This window comes from Scylla paramamosain, chromosome 15 (assembly GCF_035594125.1).
Source record: "Scylla paramamosain isolate STU-SP2022 chromosome 15, ASM3559412v1, whole genome shotgun sequence".
NCBI classification, from domain to species: Eukaryota; Metazoa; Arthropoda; class Malacostraca; order Decapoda; family Portunidae; genus Scylla; species Scylla paramamosain.
The window spans coordinates 25291537-25307648 of NC_087165.1; the positions used below are offsets into that span (position 1 = coordinate 25291537).

The following is a 16112-nucleotide window of genomic DNA, read 5'->3' on the forward strand; positions in this document are numbered from 1 at the left end:
ACGCAATCACGCCCACCTGCACGCACTCACACGCCCGCGTCCACGCACGCACTCACGCCCGCCTCCACGCACTCACGCCCGCGTCCACGCACGCACTCACGCCCACCTGCACGCACTCACGCCCGCGTCCACGCACGCACTCACGCCCGCCTCCACGCACGCACTCACACCCGCCTCCACGCACGCACTCTCACCCGCCTCCACGCACGCACTCACACCCGCCTCCACGCACGCACTCACACCCGCCTCCACGCACGCACTCACGCCCGCCTCCACGCACGCACTCACGCCCGCTCCACGCACTCACGCCCGCGTCCACGCACGCACTCACGCCCACGTCCACGCACGCTTCATGTGTCTAGGAGCTAATGGTCTGTTTTCCTTGCAGGCGTGGCGTGTGCTGTCTTCATTTCACCATCCTATGAACAGCCCACAGGAATCACTACCACATCAGGCCTGACATATTCATTGCAATTAGGGAGTCGAGTTTCATCAGGAAGAGAGGCTGAGTGTCACTACCTGTAAGTCTGACGAGGTGTTAAGGAGTTTAATCAGGAAGTGAGGCTGAGTCTTGCTTGCTACCTGTAAGCCTGACAAGAGGAGTCAAGGAGTTTTTCATTGTAATCAAGGAAGAGTCAAGTTAAGAAGATTGTAAGGCAAGAATTTTAAGCAGGAAGAATGAATTGTCAAGCAGTTAACAGCAGGAAGAATGCAGCGACAAAAGGGTACAAGAGTTTTCAAGTTGTAAGATTGTAAGGCAAGAATTTTAAGCAGGAGGAATATTGTGAAGCAGTTAACAGCAGGAAGACTCCTTCCCTTGAAGCTGTGGTGGGAGTGACAAGCATCCTTCAGGACTTGCAAAGGCTGAAGTCCTCAACACTTGTCTCTCAAGTTGACACAGGAGCTCTCGGACACAAGGAAAACAAAGGATGACATGTTTTATCATAATTGTGTGTATTTTATTAAACTTTTGTGATTAAACAATAGTGATTAAACATTATCTTATACATACTTAAGGAATTATTAGTATAAGTTGCAAATAAACCAGCTTTCTGGTGTAACAATTCATATGCCTCCTCAGAAACTTTAACAATGTGATTTTAAACAATATATACTTATCTTGTTTTACAAATTGCAAGTAAGCTTTCTGGTGTAACAAATTCATAGCCCTGATTATAAAAAAAAAATTAATTAATTAATTAAATAAATAAATTAAATAAATAAATAAATAGATGCAAAAAATACTAGTAAACAATTGATGATCCCCTCTGGTCAAAAAAAAAAAAAAGAAAAGCCAGGATTGGCCTATTTTTGGCTAAGTTTAAGGTGAAACTTGCACATGGAAGCCCTGTCCGAGCGACTCCGGAGTCGCTCGGACAGGGCTTCCATGTGCAAGTTTCATCTTAAACTTAGCCAAAATAGGCCTATCCTGGCTTTTTTTTTTTTTTGACCAGAGGGGATCAATTGTATCAGTGTTGTATCAGTATTTTAGGTCCTATTTATTTATCTAATTTATTTATTTATTTAATTTATTTACTTAGGGGGGCATGAATTGTTTACCACCAAATATATATAGTTTAAACAACCACATTCTGTAATTTTATCAAACTATATAATTCACATGAGAATGATAGTCACAAATTTATTTATTCCCAAAGACGCAAAGCAAAGCACCCTACACTATACTACACTGGAGACAGCTGGCAGATCTAGCTTGCAAGATTTACACTGAAGCAGGCAACACACACCAGGCTGCACCACCAGGCAGGCACAGAGGACACCAAACACTAGCTGCAGACACCTTCACATCAGCCCTGCAATGAGGCACCACCAGGCAGAGAGGACACCCACCACTGGCTGCAGACACCTTCACATCAGGCCCTGCAATGAGGCACCACCATCAGCCTTGATTGCACAGACAGAAGACAAACCTCTGCAAATATAAATAATGTAACTTGGTCAAAATAGTTTATGAAGAATGACCTTATTTCTGCATCACACACACACACACACTAATTCCTCTCATGCAAACCCTTATTCCCACAAACTTTTCACTCCCTCCCCTGGCCTAACATCCATGAATTCCCCAAAATTAGTCTCATCTTTTTTAACCCAATACCTATCACATGCACAATCACAATAACAGAACTCTCCTCTTATTTTACAGTGATCATTGCAAATCATTCCTTCTAACTCTCTCAAGCAGATTAAGTTGTAGCAAAGGGGAAACAAGTAGATTAAGCTGTAGCAAGGGGGAAACAAGCAGAGCAGTGTGTGAAAGACATCTCCCACTAAGCTTGACTGTTATCAGTGTCAAGGATTAAAAAACTGAGCACTGCATCTTGAAAGCACACAAGTAAGAGATAGGGGACCTCAACAGTACAAATAACACAATATTCACCTGACTGTTGGTTCCTGAAAGACTCCAGTGAGGTGTGCTTGTTGCTCCTCATTAACGGAAGTCTCCCAAGGTCTCTTCCGCTTGCTATCCACAGCGCCACCTGAGAGAAACACACACAATCAACACTGCAGCATTACATAGCATGGGAGGCATGACAGGGTACACTGATATGCACATTCAAGAAAAGAAAAGGATTAAAGGAGCAAACTATGCCATTTCTACACAGTAAATGTTGGTCTGGGAGTCAGGCAAGATGTGAGTAGTAGTAGTAGTAGTAGTAGTAGTAGTAGTAGTAGTAGTAGTAGTAGTAGTAGTAGTAGTAGTAGTAGTAGTAGTAGTAGTAGTAGTAGTAGTAGTAGTAGTAGTAGTAGTAGTAGTAGTAGTAGTAGTAGTAGTAGTAGTAGTAGTAGTAGTAGTAGTAGTAGTAGTAGTAGTAGTAGTAGTAGTAGTAGTAGTAGTAGTAGTAGTAGTAGTAGTAGTAGTAGTAGTAGTAGTTTTAATGCCTCAAACATCAGTCCTATTGCTTTAATTTCCTGCCTATCTAAAGTTTTTGAATCTATCCTCAACAGGAAGATTCTTAAACATCTATCACTTCACAACCTTCTATCTGATCGCCAGTATGGGTTCCGTCAAGGCCACTCTACTGGTCATCTTCTGACTTTCCTTACCAAATCTTCGTCATCTTCTTTTAGAGATTTTGGTGAAACTTGCTGTTGCCTTGGACATATCAAAAGCTTTTGAATGAGTCTGGCACAAAGCTTTCATTTCCAAACTACCCTCCTACGGCTTCTATCCTTCTCTCTGTAACTTCATCTCAAGTTTCCTTTCTGACCGTTATATTGCTGCTGTAGTAGACAGTCACTGTTCTCCTAAACCTATAAACAGTGGTGTTCCTCAGGGTTCTGTCCTGTCACCCACTCTCTTCTTATTATTTATTAATGATCTTCTAACCCAAACTTCTTGTCCTATCCACTCCTACGCTGATGACATCACCCTGCATTTTTCCACGTCTTTTCATAGACATCCAACCCTTCAGGAAGTAAACAGTTCACGCAGGGAAGCCACAGAACGCCTGACTTCTAATCTTCCTAAAATTTCTGATTGGGGCAGAGCAAACTTGGTATTGTTCAATGCCTCAAAAACTCAATTCCTCCATCTATCAACTCAACACAACCTTCCAGACAACTATCCCCTCTCCTTCAGTGACACAACTGTCCCCCTCTTCTACACTGAACATCCTCGATCTGTCCTTTACTTATAATCTAAACTGGAAACTTCACATCTCATCTCTAGCTAAAGCAGCTTCTGTGAAGTTAGGCATTCTGAGACATCTCCGCCAGTTTTTCTCACCCCTCCCCCCCCACCAGCTGGTGACTCTGTACAAGGGATTTATCCATCCATATATGACAATCCATGTATGAAGAGTTATAAAGAAAGAACTTACTTATTAATGGTTATGCAGCCACTCACTAGCTGACCAACTCATCTCAGCTTCAAGGCAACTCAATCTGGAAATAACAGACAATGGAAACAGGTGAGGCTTTTAATCTTCAAGGGACATGTTAAAAATCCTTTGTCAAAGCAACAGTAGTGCATAATTCAGTCCCAGATTGTTAGAGAAATGCAAGTCAAGACAGTGAAGTGTAAACAGCAGGTAATTGTTGGTGTGACTTTGCCTGCCATTCAGTAGGAGAGGTAAATAAGGTGTCAATGTCCCTCCTACTTAAAAAAAACACATAGTATATTTACGCACACTGCTGCCAATTAATTAATTCTCCCTCAGCAACACTGCATTATATTCAACACCTGCTGACTAACTACTGTCTGTAAGTGAATCACTGAAACTACACACATCTCTCTCTCTCTCTCTCTCTCTCTCTCTCTCTCTCTCTCTCTCTCTCTCTCTCAAAAGTACTTATATAACACTGTAAATACTAGTGTTTTGCTTTGATCAATTGTTACGTGATACTACCTCCACTATTTCAGCTTCTACTGTGTGGGTGAACAATGGGTCCTCCTGAGGCAGTGGTGTAGCAGGTGTTTCGCTCGACACTGTGGGGGCAAAGACTGTCTCCCTTGTGATATACTGCAGTCAATGTATTGCCTCCACACACAGCAACACTGTTCTTCCAAGCTTTGAGTTTCCTCACTACAATGTCATTCAGAATAAGCTCCAAGATTTGTTGGTGTTCCCACAAGGATCTTCCTCAGCTCTGCCAGCTTGCAGTCTCTCAAGGGCCTCAGTCAAGATTCTCCTCCAGGCCTGGCCACATGCTGCCTCTGTCTCCAAGAACACACCTACTCATTTCACACTGATATAAGCAACCTTTTCAAAGTCCCTCACAGCATTTTACATTTCTGACAACAAGCAATATTTAATGGGCTCCTACACACACACACACACACACACACACACACACACACTCCTAGATTAGACTTACCTTTAGGATTAATGTTAAGTTTTCCCCATCCCCTATGTACATTTTCTGTTTGTCAACTGCCTAAATAATAAACCGTTTATTATTATTATTACACATGCAGGAATCTTTCTCACCCTTAGCCAGCAGAGAGCACACCTAGAGTACTCACATTTCCTGTGAGTGGCAGTGCACAGCTGTTATCAATGAGTATTAGTGGAAGGTCCTCCATCACACAGCCTTGTGACAGCCTGGACTGGGGCACTTGCTGACCAGCTCTGGAACCTTCAGGGAGGTTTACTGCAAACCTGCACACTGAAGGAAAATGCAGTTTGAGTCAATGTACATATTATTAGATAGACAAAACTGTGTGAGTTATCTACAGTGATACAGACTTACAAAGATCTTACACAGCCCAAGCCTTCAATTCAAAGCAAGTGCTTTAGATCTACATAAACAATTCAGACAGCTTCTAAGATCTACATAAACAATTCAGACAGCTTCTAAAATCTACATAAACAATTCGGACAGCTTCTAAAACCTACATAAACAATTCAGACAGCTTCTAAAATCTACATAAACAATTCAGACAGCTTCTAAAATCTACATAAACAATTCAGACAGCTTCTAAAATCTTTCAATGCGTTAATCCTTGTTGGGAAAGAGAACCACTAAAATATTATCTCCTACAAATATATTTAAACACTCACTCAACACTCAACACCTTAGCCCTTGATGGAGATGAGAAGCACTCCTATCCTAACCTTACAAGAGCACTCACTAAAATCTTATCTCCTACATATACCAAAACAAAAACACAATTTTCACCCTCACTCACTCAACACACAACACCTTAGCCCTTGATTGAGATGAGAAGCACTCCTACCCTAACTTTACAAGAGCACTCATTAAAATCTTATCTCCTACATATACCAAAACACACAATTTTCACCCTCACTCAATCAACACTCAACACCTTAGCCCTTGACGGAGACGAGAAGCACTCCTACCCTAATCTTACAAGAGCACTCACCAAAATCTTATCTCTACTCCATTCATTGATCCATACACCAACCCAGTTACCCCACACAAGACTCAATGCACCACAAAGTTATACACATTCATCTATCTATGCCACACTGACTATTGAAGTTGGTGGAGCACAGGGTGAACCAAAGGGCATCAGCTCCACACTCTGGGATGCCTGTGGGGAAGTTCCTCCTGATACCAGTGAGTACCTCTTCTGTATTCAGGCTCCCCTCCATCCTCTCACACAGTACCTGAGGGCATGAGGGGGTGGTGAGAGGACAAGAGGCTACAAGGGAAGGGATGAAATGTGGTGAAAAACAGAAGAGAAAACAGATGAGCAGGAAAATGGAAGCAGAGAAGAGGAAAAGGAAGAAAAGAGAAGAGATGAAAAGACAAAGAAAGGGAGAAAAGAGAGAAAACAGAATTATAAACACAATTTTTGCCATCACATCTAAAAATCTCTCTCTCTCTCTCTCTCTACAGCGCTCCTTCAAAAAAATACACTTGCTAAGAAGCTTTCACAAATATTCATGTATCAACTGCTGTCCAGATACTGCTCACCACACCCAATGAACATCAGTACAGAACACACTCCAGCACCAGCAAGTCACGCACCTCCAGGGACGCCCCACTGATCACATCCAGGGGGTTTATCACATTGCCCCAGGACTTGGATGTCTTGTGGCCGCCACCATCACACAGGAGGCCATGCAGCAGCACAGTCTGGGGAGGGAGGGTGATATAACATAGGTGATATAACACAGGCAATACTGGTAACAATTAATATCAAACTACGTAAGAGGAAGGAGAGGTAACACACAGGTAGTCAGTTCTTTCAATCTATCAGCATCTATAAACATTACTAGCCTTCTGAAATCTCCATCTTTTTATCAAACAATTAGTAATGCTAGAGTTTACAGTATTAACAGATATTTTAGTTATATATCAATGAAAATATGGACTAATTACACACCTACAATTAGTTACCTGAGTTTCTGATAACACATAAGACAAAGGAACAAAAACAAGATCAATAACAGAGAACAGGACCACAAAGAATGCATATCAACTGAAGGAAAAACAATAAAAAGTAAACATTTCTGCCATATATCAGACCATCCAAACTAACACTAGGTAAACACACGTACCTTCCTTCTGCACAGCCTTCCGCCTTGCATCTTACTCCGAGCAGCTGCCACCCACACCTCCCGGCCGTCTGCTGCAGTGATGTGGTACACTGGCATTCTGTGGCCCCACCAGAGTTGCTGGGAGACACACCAGTCTGTGATGTTGTCCAGCCAGCTATGCCATGCCCTCCTGTGCAGCTGTGGCACCAGGTTCAGACGGCCGCTCTGCACAGCCTCAGACGCCTCCTGTGCCAACTCCTTGCACCGAACGAACCTGTGTAGACATGAAAGTAAGCAAGCAAGAGAGAGAGAGAGAGAGAGAGAGAGAGAGAGAGAGAGAGAGAGAGAGAGAGAGAGAGAGAGAGAGAGAGAGAGAGAGAGAGAGAGAGAGAGAGGAGAGAGAGAGAGAGAGAGAGAGAGAGAGAGAGAGAGAGAGAGAGAGAGACTTAACCTAACTTAACCTAACCTAACTGAATTAATATAAACCTAACCTGATGGAAACAAATAAATAAAAATAAAAAGCTGCAGCCGGCCTCACCTTTCTTAACAGGCGCCTTTTTTTATGTTCATACACATTTCCCTGGTGGCACACGCTGCTAGCCGCCCCCTGGCCACGCCCCTCGCCACCTCACTCATGTACAGATCCATTGCCCCTCTAAAAAGCAACAAATTCACCCGTATATCAAGTCTGACTCTGCGTTTGTTTACATTTCTCTGGGTCTCGGTCTGGGCTCAGGCCTGCAGGATGGGAGAATGATAGAAAACGAGAGATTTTCAGGCAAGACTAGTATAAGTTGAGGCTCTATTAAAAAATACCGTGATACAATATTACTATTACTACTAATAATAATAATAATAATTATAATAATAATAATAATAATAGTAATAATAATAGTAATAATAATAATGAAAAACACACAATGCACATGATCGCAAGACCACTCCTGCACACACACACATACACACTGAACATTACCTATTCACTTGAGCACATACTTGGTCATCGTCTGAGTTTTGTAGATCGTGATTGACAGAGACAGAGACAGAGAGAGAGAGAGAGAGAGAGAGAGAGAGAGAGAGAGAGAGAGAGAGAGAGAGAGAGAGAGAGAGAGAGAGAGAGAGAGAGAGTACTAGTCATCTCTATCATTGAACATAAATTCCTAATATATGTAAAGGTTTGTGTATACTAACCTTACTTAATGTGTATAGATTTCTGAGCATATACCAGCATCTCTTATGAGTTTGTGTGTGTATATCAGATTTAGCAAGTGTATGGATGCGTCTCTAAGTGTATCCCAGTATTTGTATACAAGTTTGTGTGTGTATACCAGACTTAGTAAGCGTGTGTGTGTTTCTAAGAATATACAACCAATAGCAAGTGTTTGTATATGTCTCTAAGTGTATACCTGTCTTAACTGTCTGTTTGTGCGTGTATACCAGCATTACATAGTGTTTGTAATGGTTGGTGTGTATACTAGTCCTTTTTAATTGTTACCAACTATCCCAGCCCCTCCAGACCCACCTGAGGCATACAGCGTCACCCCAGAGTACAGCCCCAGGTTCGTCTGGCTAGCCCCGATGACGATGAAAGCAGGAACCATCATTATCACCTGCTGTGGTTGATGATGATGGCTTCTACACACACACACACACACACACACACACAACCTCAGACAGCAATTCCTGGAAGAAGAGAGGACAGAACAGCATGCCAGCCACAGCAAGAGCGAGTGTGTGAACAGCCACGGCCACCAACCAGTCAGTACTTGCCTAGCAGAAGAACGCAGCCCCCAGAGTCGACCCAGTGGTGAAGTCTGTGCTCAATATCCTTTATCATGACTCTCTCTCTCTCTCTCTCTCTCTCTCTCTCTCTCTCTCTCTCTCTCTCTCTCTCTCTCTCTCTCTCTCTCTCTCTCTCTCTCTCATCCACCATTAGCCAGTCTCCCTCTCCCTCTCTCACCATTGGTCAGTGGCCTGTACAGCAGACACCCAGTTGTCACGGTGAAGGGATCTTCTCCAAGTACTGTACCTCCATCACTCCCTCCAGGCTCCTCCCACTTTCCTCCAGTCACTATATAAGCTTGATGATCAGCAGCTGTCCCTCTATACCACAAGCTTCACTCTGGGCAGCTCTCTGGAGGCCTCCGAACCTGTGGGTGTAAGGTTAGGTTAGGTTAAGTTAGGTTAAGTTAGGTTAGGCTAGGTTAGGTTAGGTTGGTTAGGTTAGGCCTGTGGATGGTGTGTGGAGGAGGACAGGACAAGGAGACCAGTGGGAAGGCTGTGGAAGGCCTGTGAATTTCAAGGTAATGCAACACCTCACACCAACAACACCAGAAACAATGCCTCACCTAGCCACCCGCAGCCACATCACAGTCTCTCCCCCTCGTAGGTGATGGCAGCAGTGGTGGTGGTGGTGGTGGTGTTGCAAGGAGGAGGCAAGGCACCCATGACTGGAAAAGGAGAGGTGAGTGCCTTGAGGCTGCAGGACGGGGTGTGCAGCTGTGTGGGAGACGAGGGTGGGTGAGAGGGAGTGGGCACATGGGAGAGAGTGAGTGTGTTCTATGGCAAGTTCTATATAGGATTTCAAGGGTGTTTTTGTATATGATAGGGAAAATATTAATACATACATACATAACATACATACATACATACATACATTTTCATCTCCCAAGCACCCCTCTTCTCTCCTCCTCTTCCCTCTTCCCCTGTTTCATGCAAATAGGTCAACACACACACACACACACACACACATTGATAGAGGGATAGATATTAGCACAGCATGATTTAAACAACTAATATAACTATCAAACACACACACACACACACACACACACACACTTCTCCACAAATCTGAAGGCACTGTGGTTTCCAAGCCCTTAAAGTGAAAGAGTGTTGAGGGCATAATATTGCACCACTGCCAGCATGAACTTGTCACTAAAGCTGTCATGCGCCTCACACGCCTCCTGTCACCCGCTCATGCCAGCTGCCAATGCAGAACGCACCCTCCAGCACTCAATGTTTGGGGCGATAGTTCTTTGTTAATGGAAGATAATTAGATTTTCTCTCATATCAAGTTGAATTGGTTTAGCTGACACTCTCTCTCTCTCTCTCTCTCTCTCTCTCTCTCTCTCTCTCTCTTTCACGACTGATTCCAAAGGCCACAAAGATGATTAGCAGAGGTTTTCGTGAGTGTTTCTCCTGTTAGTAATGTAGGAATGTTGTTAATTTGTCACTAAAACCATAAAAAACATCCTTAAAAACCTGTGCTACTTTGAATAGAGCCTTTTTAAAAGTGTGTTTCTCCCATCAGTCGAGAAATGTAGTTATTTATTTACATTTTATACATAACACACACACACACACACACACACACACAGGTGGTCTGGCAGGGAAGTGCTATGAGAAATATACAAACGCATAGCAAGGCAAGGCACACAGCTTTCACACTCACCTCACACTCACAACACTCTTTCAACACCTTAACCTTTGTTGGGGAAGAGAAGCACTACTGTCTTAACCTTACAAATACACTTATTATAGCTTATCTCTTACATGTACCAAGACAAGGCACACAACTTTCACCGTTACTCTCACCCACAACAATCTTTCAATGCGTTAACCCTTGTTGGGGAAGAGAACCACTAAAATATTATCTCCTACAATATATTTAAATACTCACTCAACATGCAACACGTCAGCCCTTGATGAAGACGAACAGCACTCCTACCCAACCTTACAAAACCACTAATTAAAATCTTATCTCCTACATATACCAAAACACACAATTTTCAGCCTCATTCACTCAGCACACAACACGTCAGCCCTTGATGAAGACGAACAGCACTCCTACCCAACCTTACAAAACCACTAATTAAAATCTTATCTCCTACATATACCAAAACACACAATTTTCACCCTCATTCACTCAGCACACAACACGTCAGCCCTTGATGAAGACGAACAGCACTCCTACCCAATCTTACAAAACCACTAATTAAAATCTTATCTCTACTTCACTTACCCATCCATACACCAACCTTGTAACTCCACACAAGACAAGACACCACAGTCATCCACATCTATCTATGCCACACTGACTCCTGAAGTTGGTGGAGCACAGGGTGGAGCGAAGGGCATCAGCTCCACACTCTGGGATGCCTGTGGGGACTTCATACGAGACAAGCGAGTACCTCTTCCGCATTCAGGGTCCCCTCCACCCTCTCGCACAGTACCTGAGGGCATGAGGGGGTGGTGAGAGGGTAAGAGGGTGTGAGGGAGGAGGGAAGGGATGAAATAAGGTGAAAAACAGAGAACCCAGATGAAAAGGAAAATTGAAGTAGAGAAGAGGGAAAGGAAGAAAAGGGAAGAGATGAAAAGACAAAGAAGGAGAAAAGAAGGAAAATAGAATTATAAACACAATTTTTGACATCACATCTCAAAATCTCTCTCTCTCTTTAGTGCTCCTTCAAAATTCTCTCTCTCTCTTTAGTGCTCCTTCAAAATTCTCTCTCTCTTTAGCTCCTTCAAAAATTCTCTCTCTCTCTCTCTCTTTACAGCATTCCTTCAAAAAAATACACTTGGTAAGAGGCTTTAACAAATATTCATGTATCACCTGCTGTCAAGGTACTGCTCACCACAGCCAATGAACACCAGTACAGAACACACAGCACCAGCAAGTCACACACCTCCAGGGACGCCCCACTGATGACATCCAGGGGGTCTATCACACTGCCCCAGGACTTGGACGTCTTGTGGCCACCACCATCACCCTGGAGGCCATGCAGCAGCACAGTCTGGGGAGGGAGGGTCATATAACACAGGTGATATAACACAGGCAATACTGGTAACAATTAATATCACGTTACATAAGAGGAAGGAAAGGTAACACACAGGTAGTCAATTCTTTCAGTCTATCGCCATCTATAAACATTATTAGCCTTCTGAAATCTGCATCTTTTTATCAAACAATTAGTAATGCTAGAGTTTACAGTATTAACAGATATTTTAGTTATATACCAATGAATATATGGACTAATTACACGCCTACAATTAGTTACCGGAGTTTGTGATAATACATAAGACAAAGGAACAAAACAAGATTAATAAGAGAGGACAGGACCAGGAGACCAAGACCCAGACGACCTCACCTCAAAGGAAAGCCTCCCCGTCAAGTTGAGTCCCGGCATGACCACCTGAGCCACCCAGAAGAGGATGCCGTGACCCGTCTTCAAGGTCGTTGCGTAGAAGCGAGCATGGTCTCTCTCCCCTGACCTGGCCAGCCCAGCGAGGCAAAGGAGGGACCAGAGGAGTAACAGGTGTCCAGATCTTCCTCCTGCTGGGTGGACATGGAGGTCAAGGGTGTGCCTGGGGAGGAGCACAGGGTGAAGACGGAAAGTTGCGATTATTAATGTAGCCGTCAAGACTTTCATTCATCTATTGCTACATGAAGTTTATTTTTTTAATGAGGGTTTGCGCACACACACACACACACACACACACACACACACACACACACACACACACACACACACACTTTCTCTTTATCATCCTCTTCCTTCTTCTTCTTTCTTCTTCTATCTCCTCCTCCTCCTTCTCCTTATATTCAGGTCAAGTCAGGTCATCCAATTAGAATAAAATCAGACAGACAGACAGACAGAAACAAACAAACACACACACACATACACACACACACACACACACACACACACACACACACTTGAATGATATAAAATAATGCAGTTTTCCCTCACAGAAATGGTATTACTGCATCTCATAAACCACCAGTACTGCTACAGTTTATCATTAGCAAGACTTGACAAATACTATCATAGCTCAAGAACCAAATGAATATTATACACCTTTCACATATCTAAGGCCTATGCTCTGAAACATCTCAGCACCACTATTTCAAAAGGACTCTAGATGAAGCTACACAGGTTTTTAAGAATGTTTTTTAAAGTTTTAGTGACAGATTAACAACATTTGTATATTATTAACAGGAGAAACACTCTTGAGAACCCAGCTAGGTATCTCTGTGGCCTTGAAAAATACTCATGATGAAATAATACGGGTTTTCAAGAATGTTTTAATGGTTCTAGTGATGGATTAACAACATTTCTACATTATTAATCTTGAGAACCCAGTGTTTTGGTGAAATTTCTTGTTTGTGCGCGCGTGTGTGTGTGTGTGTGTTAGAGTTTACGAGGACAGGTATGCTTACGGATGTACAGACAGACACACAGGCCAGTCTCTCGCTGCATCCATGTCCCAGCTGTCCCAGTCAAGTGAAGCCCCCAGATGCCGCAGCTGGTCGAATATCATTGTTCCTTCCTCCTCTTCTTCCACACTTCATCAATAAACCTGCAAAAAACGGCAAATTTGTCTTTTAAATATGTAAGTTAGTTGTACGTAGTCTACTGCCCAAGAAAACAGAAAACTGGCTAACTATTTTGACTGCATAGAAAAATTACACACACACATACACACACACACACACACACACACAGTTTTGTATATTCATGTCTCTCTATCATTCTAGTTTTCTCAAGGCAACACTCACTCTTCTGTCTGTCAAGGTTGTGTCTGGTGTTCCCCTGGGCGTCCCACAGGTGCCTCTCCACCACCACCTGTGTTGCTGACCCTGTGTGGTGTGCCCCGGGATGAACACTGCCTCACCACGCTGCATCTGTGCCTGCATCAGAGAGAGAGAGAGAGAGAGAGAGAGAGAGAGAGAGAGAGAGAGAGAGAGAGAATATTAACATGGGACAGAAGGGGTTATTATTAAGTTAATTTTAATGAGAGAGAGAGAGAGAGAGAGAGAGAGAGAGAGAGAGAGAGAGAGAGAGAGAGAGAGAGAGAGAGAGAGAGAGAGAGAGAGAGAGAGAGAGAGAATATTAACATGGGACAGAAGGGGTTATTATTAAGTTAACTTTAATGAGAGAGAGAGAGAGAGAGAGAGAGAGAGAGAGAGAGAGAGAGAGAGAGAGAGAGAGAGAGAGAGAGAGAGAGAGAGAGAGAGAGAGAGAGAGAGAGAGAGAGAGAGAGAGAGAGAGAGAGAGAGAGAGAGAGAGAGAGACTTAACCTAACTTAACCTAACTGAATTAATATAAACCTAACCTGATGGAAACAAATAAATGAAAATAAAAAGCTGCAGCCGGCCTCACCTTTCTTGACAGGCGCCTTTTTTTATGTTCATACACTTTTCCCTGGTGGCACACGCTGCTAGCCGCCCCCTGGCCACGCCCTTCGCTACCTCACGCATGTACAGATCCATTGCCCCTCTAAAAAGCAACAAATTCACCCGTATATCAAGTCTGACTGCGTTTGCTTACATTTCTCTGGGTCTCGGTCTGGGCTCAGGCCTGCAGGATGGGAGAATGATAGAAAACGAGAGATTTTCAGGCAAGACTAGTATAAGTTGAGGCTCTATTATAAAATACTGTGATACAATATTACTATTACTATTACTACTACTACTAATAATAATAATAATAATAATAATAATAATAATAATAGTAATAATAATAATAGTAATAATAATAATGAAAAACACACAATGCACATGATCACAAGACCACTCCTGCACACACACACACACACACATACACACTGAACATTACCTATTCACTTGAGCACTTACTTGGTCATCGTCTGAGTTTTGTAGATTGTGATTGACAGAGACAGAGACAGAGACAGAGACAGAGACAGAGAGAGAGAGAGAGAGAGAGAGAGAGAGAGAGAGAGAGAGAGAGAGAGAGAGAGAGAGAGTACTAGTCATCTCTATCATTGAACATAAATTCCTAATATATGTATAGGTTTGTGTATACTAACCTTACTTAATGTGTATAGATTTCTGAGCATATACCAGCATCTCTTATGAGTTTATGTGTGTATATCAGATTTAGCAAGTGTATGGATGCGTCTCTAAGTGTATCCCACTGTTTGTATACAAGTTTGTGTGTGTATACCAGACTTAGTAAGCGTGTGTGTGTTTCTAAGAATATACAACCAATAGCAAGTGTTTGTATATGTCTCTAAGTGTATACCTGTCTTAACTGTCTGTTTGTGCGTGTATACCAGCATTACATAGTGTTTGTAATGGTTGGTGTGTATACTAGTCCTTTTTAATTGTTACCAACTATCCCAGCCCTTCCAGACCCACCTGAGGCATACAGCGTCACCCCAGAGTACAGCCCCAGGTTCGTCTGGCTAGCCCCGATGACGATGAAAGCAGGAACCATCATTATCACCTGCTGTGGTTGATGATGATGGCTTCTACACACACACACACACACACACACACACACAACCTCAGACAGCAATTCCTGGAAGAAGAGAGGACAGAACAGCATGCCAGCCACAGCAAGAGCGAGTGCGTGAACAGCCACGGCCACCAACCAGTCACTACTTCCCTAGCAGAAGAACGCAGCCCCCAGAGTCGACCCAGTGGTGAAGTCTGTGCTCAATATCCTTTATCATGACTCTCTCTCTCTCTCTCTCTCTCTCTCTCTCTCTCTCTCTCTCTCTCTCTCTCTCTCTCTCTCTCTCTCTCTCTCTCATCCACCATTAGCCAGTCTCCCTCTCCCTCTCTCACCATTGGTCAGTGGCCTGTACAGCAGACACCCAGTTGTCACGGTGAAGGGATTTTCTCCAAGTACTGTACCTCCATCACTCCCTCCAGGCTCCTCCCACTTTCCTCCAGTCACTATGTAAGCTTGATGATCAGCAGCTGTCCCTCTATACCACAAGCTTCACTCTGGGCAGCTCTCTGGAGGCCTCCGAACCTGTGGGTGTAAGGTTAGGTTAGGTTAAGTTAGGTTAGGCTAGGTTAGGTTAGGTTAGGTTAGGTTAAGTTAGGTTAGGCTAGGTTAGGTTAGGTTGGTTAGGTTAGGCCTGTGGATGGTGTGTGGAGGAGGACAGGACAAGGAGACCAGTGGGAAGGCTGTGGAAGGCCTGTGAATTTCAAGGTAATGCAACACCTCACACCAACAACACCAGAACAATGCCTCACCTAGCCACCTGCAGCCACATCACAGTCTCTCCCCCTCGTAGGTAATGGCAGCAGTGGTGGTGGTGGTGGTGGTGGTGTTGCAAGGAGGAGGCAAGGCACCCATGACTGGAAAAGGAGAGGTGAGTGCC

General features: G+C 43.5%; 1 protein-coding gene across 24 annotated transcripts; it reads right to left on the bottom strand.

Annotated features, from left to right (window-relative positions):
* Nucleotides 1–932: 932 nt before the first annotated feature.
* Nucleotides 933–16003, bottom strand: LOC135107724 (valine--tRNA ligase-like). 24 transcript variants are annotated; one of them, XM_064017922.1, is made up of 11 exons: nucleotides 15985–16003; nucleotides 15637–15757; nucleotides 14138–14254; nucleotides 6996–7248; nucleotides 6463–6570; nucleotides 5963–6098; nucleotides 4991–5133; nucleotides 4374–4681; nucleotides 3846–3909; nucleotides 2402–2501; nucleotides 933–1881 (listed from the first exon to the last, which is right to left on the bottom strand). In XM_064017922.1, exons 3-8 carry the CDS (start codon nucleotides 14245–14247, stop codon nucleotides 4646–4648), a joined length of 786 nt encoding a protein of 261 aa, XP_063873992.1. In that variant the 5' UTR covers nucleotides 14248–14254; nucleotides 15637–15757; nucleotides 15985–16003; the 3' UTR covers nucleotides 933–1881; nucleotides 2402–2501; nucleotides 3846–3909; nucleotides 4374–4645. The 24 variants fall into 24 exon arrangements, with proteins under 24 accessions (XP_063873992.1, XP_063873991.1, XP_063873995.1 ...); XM_064017935.1 differs by lacking the exons at nucleotides 933–1881; nucleotides 2402–2501; nucleotides 3846–3909; ... (2 more) ...; nucleotides 6996–7248; nucleotides 15985–16003 and adding exons at nucleotides 8935–9124; nucleotides 9323–9473; nucleotides 11073–11206; ... (2 more) ...; nucleotides 13195–13334; nucleotides 13534–13665 and having other exon boundaries at nucleotides 5978–6098; nucleotides 15568–15682; XM_064017921.1 differs by lacking the exon at nucleotides 15985–16003 and having other exon boundaries at nucleotides 15568–15709.
* Between the last annotated feature and the right edge of the window lie 109 nt (nucleotides 16004–16112).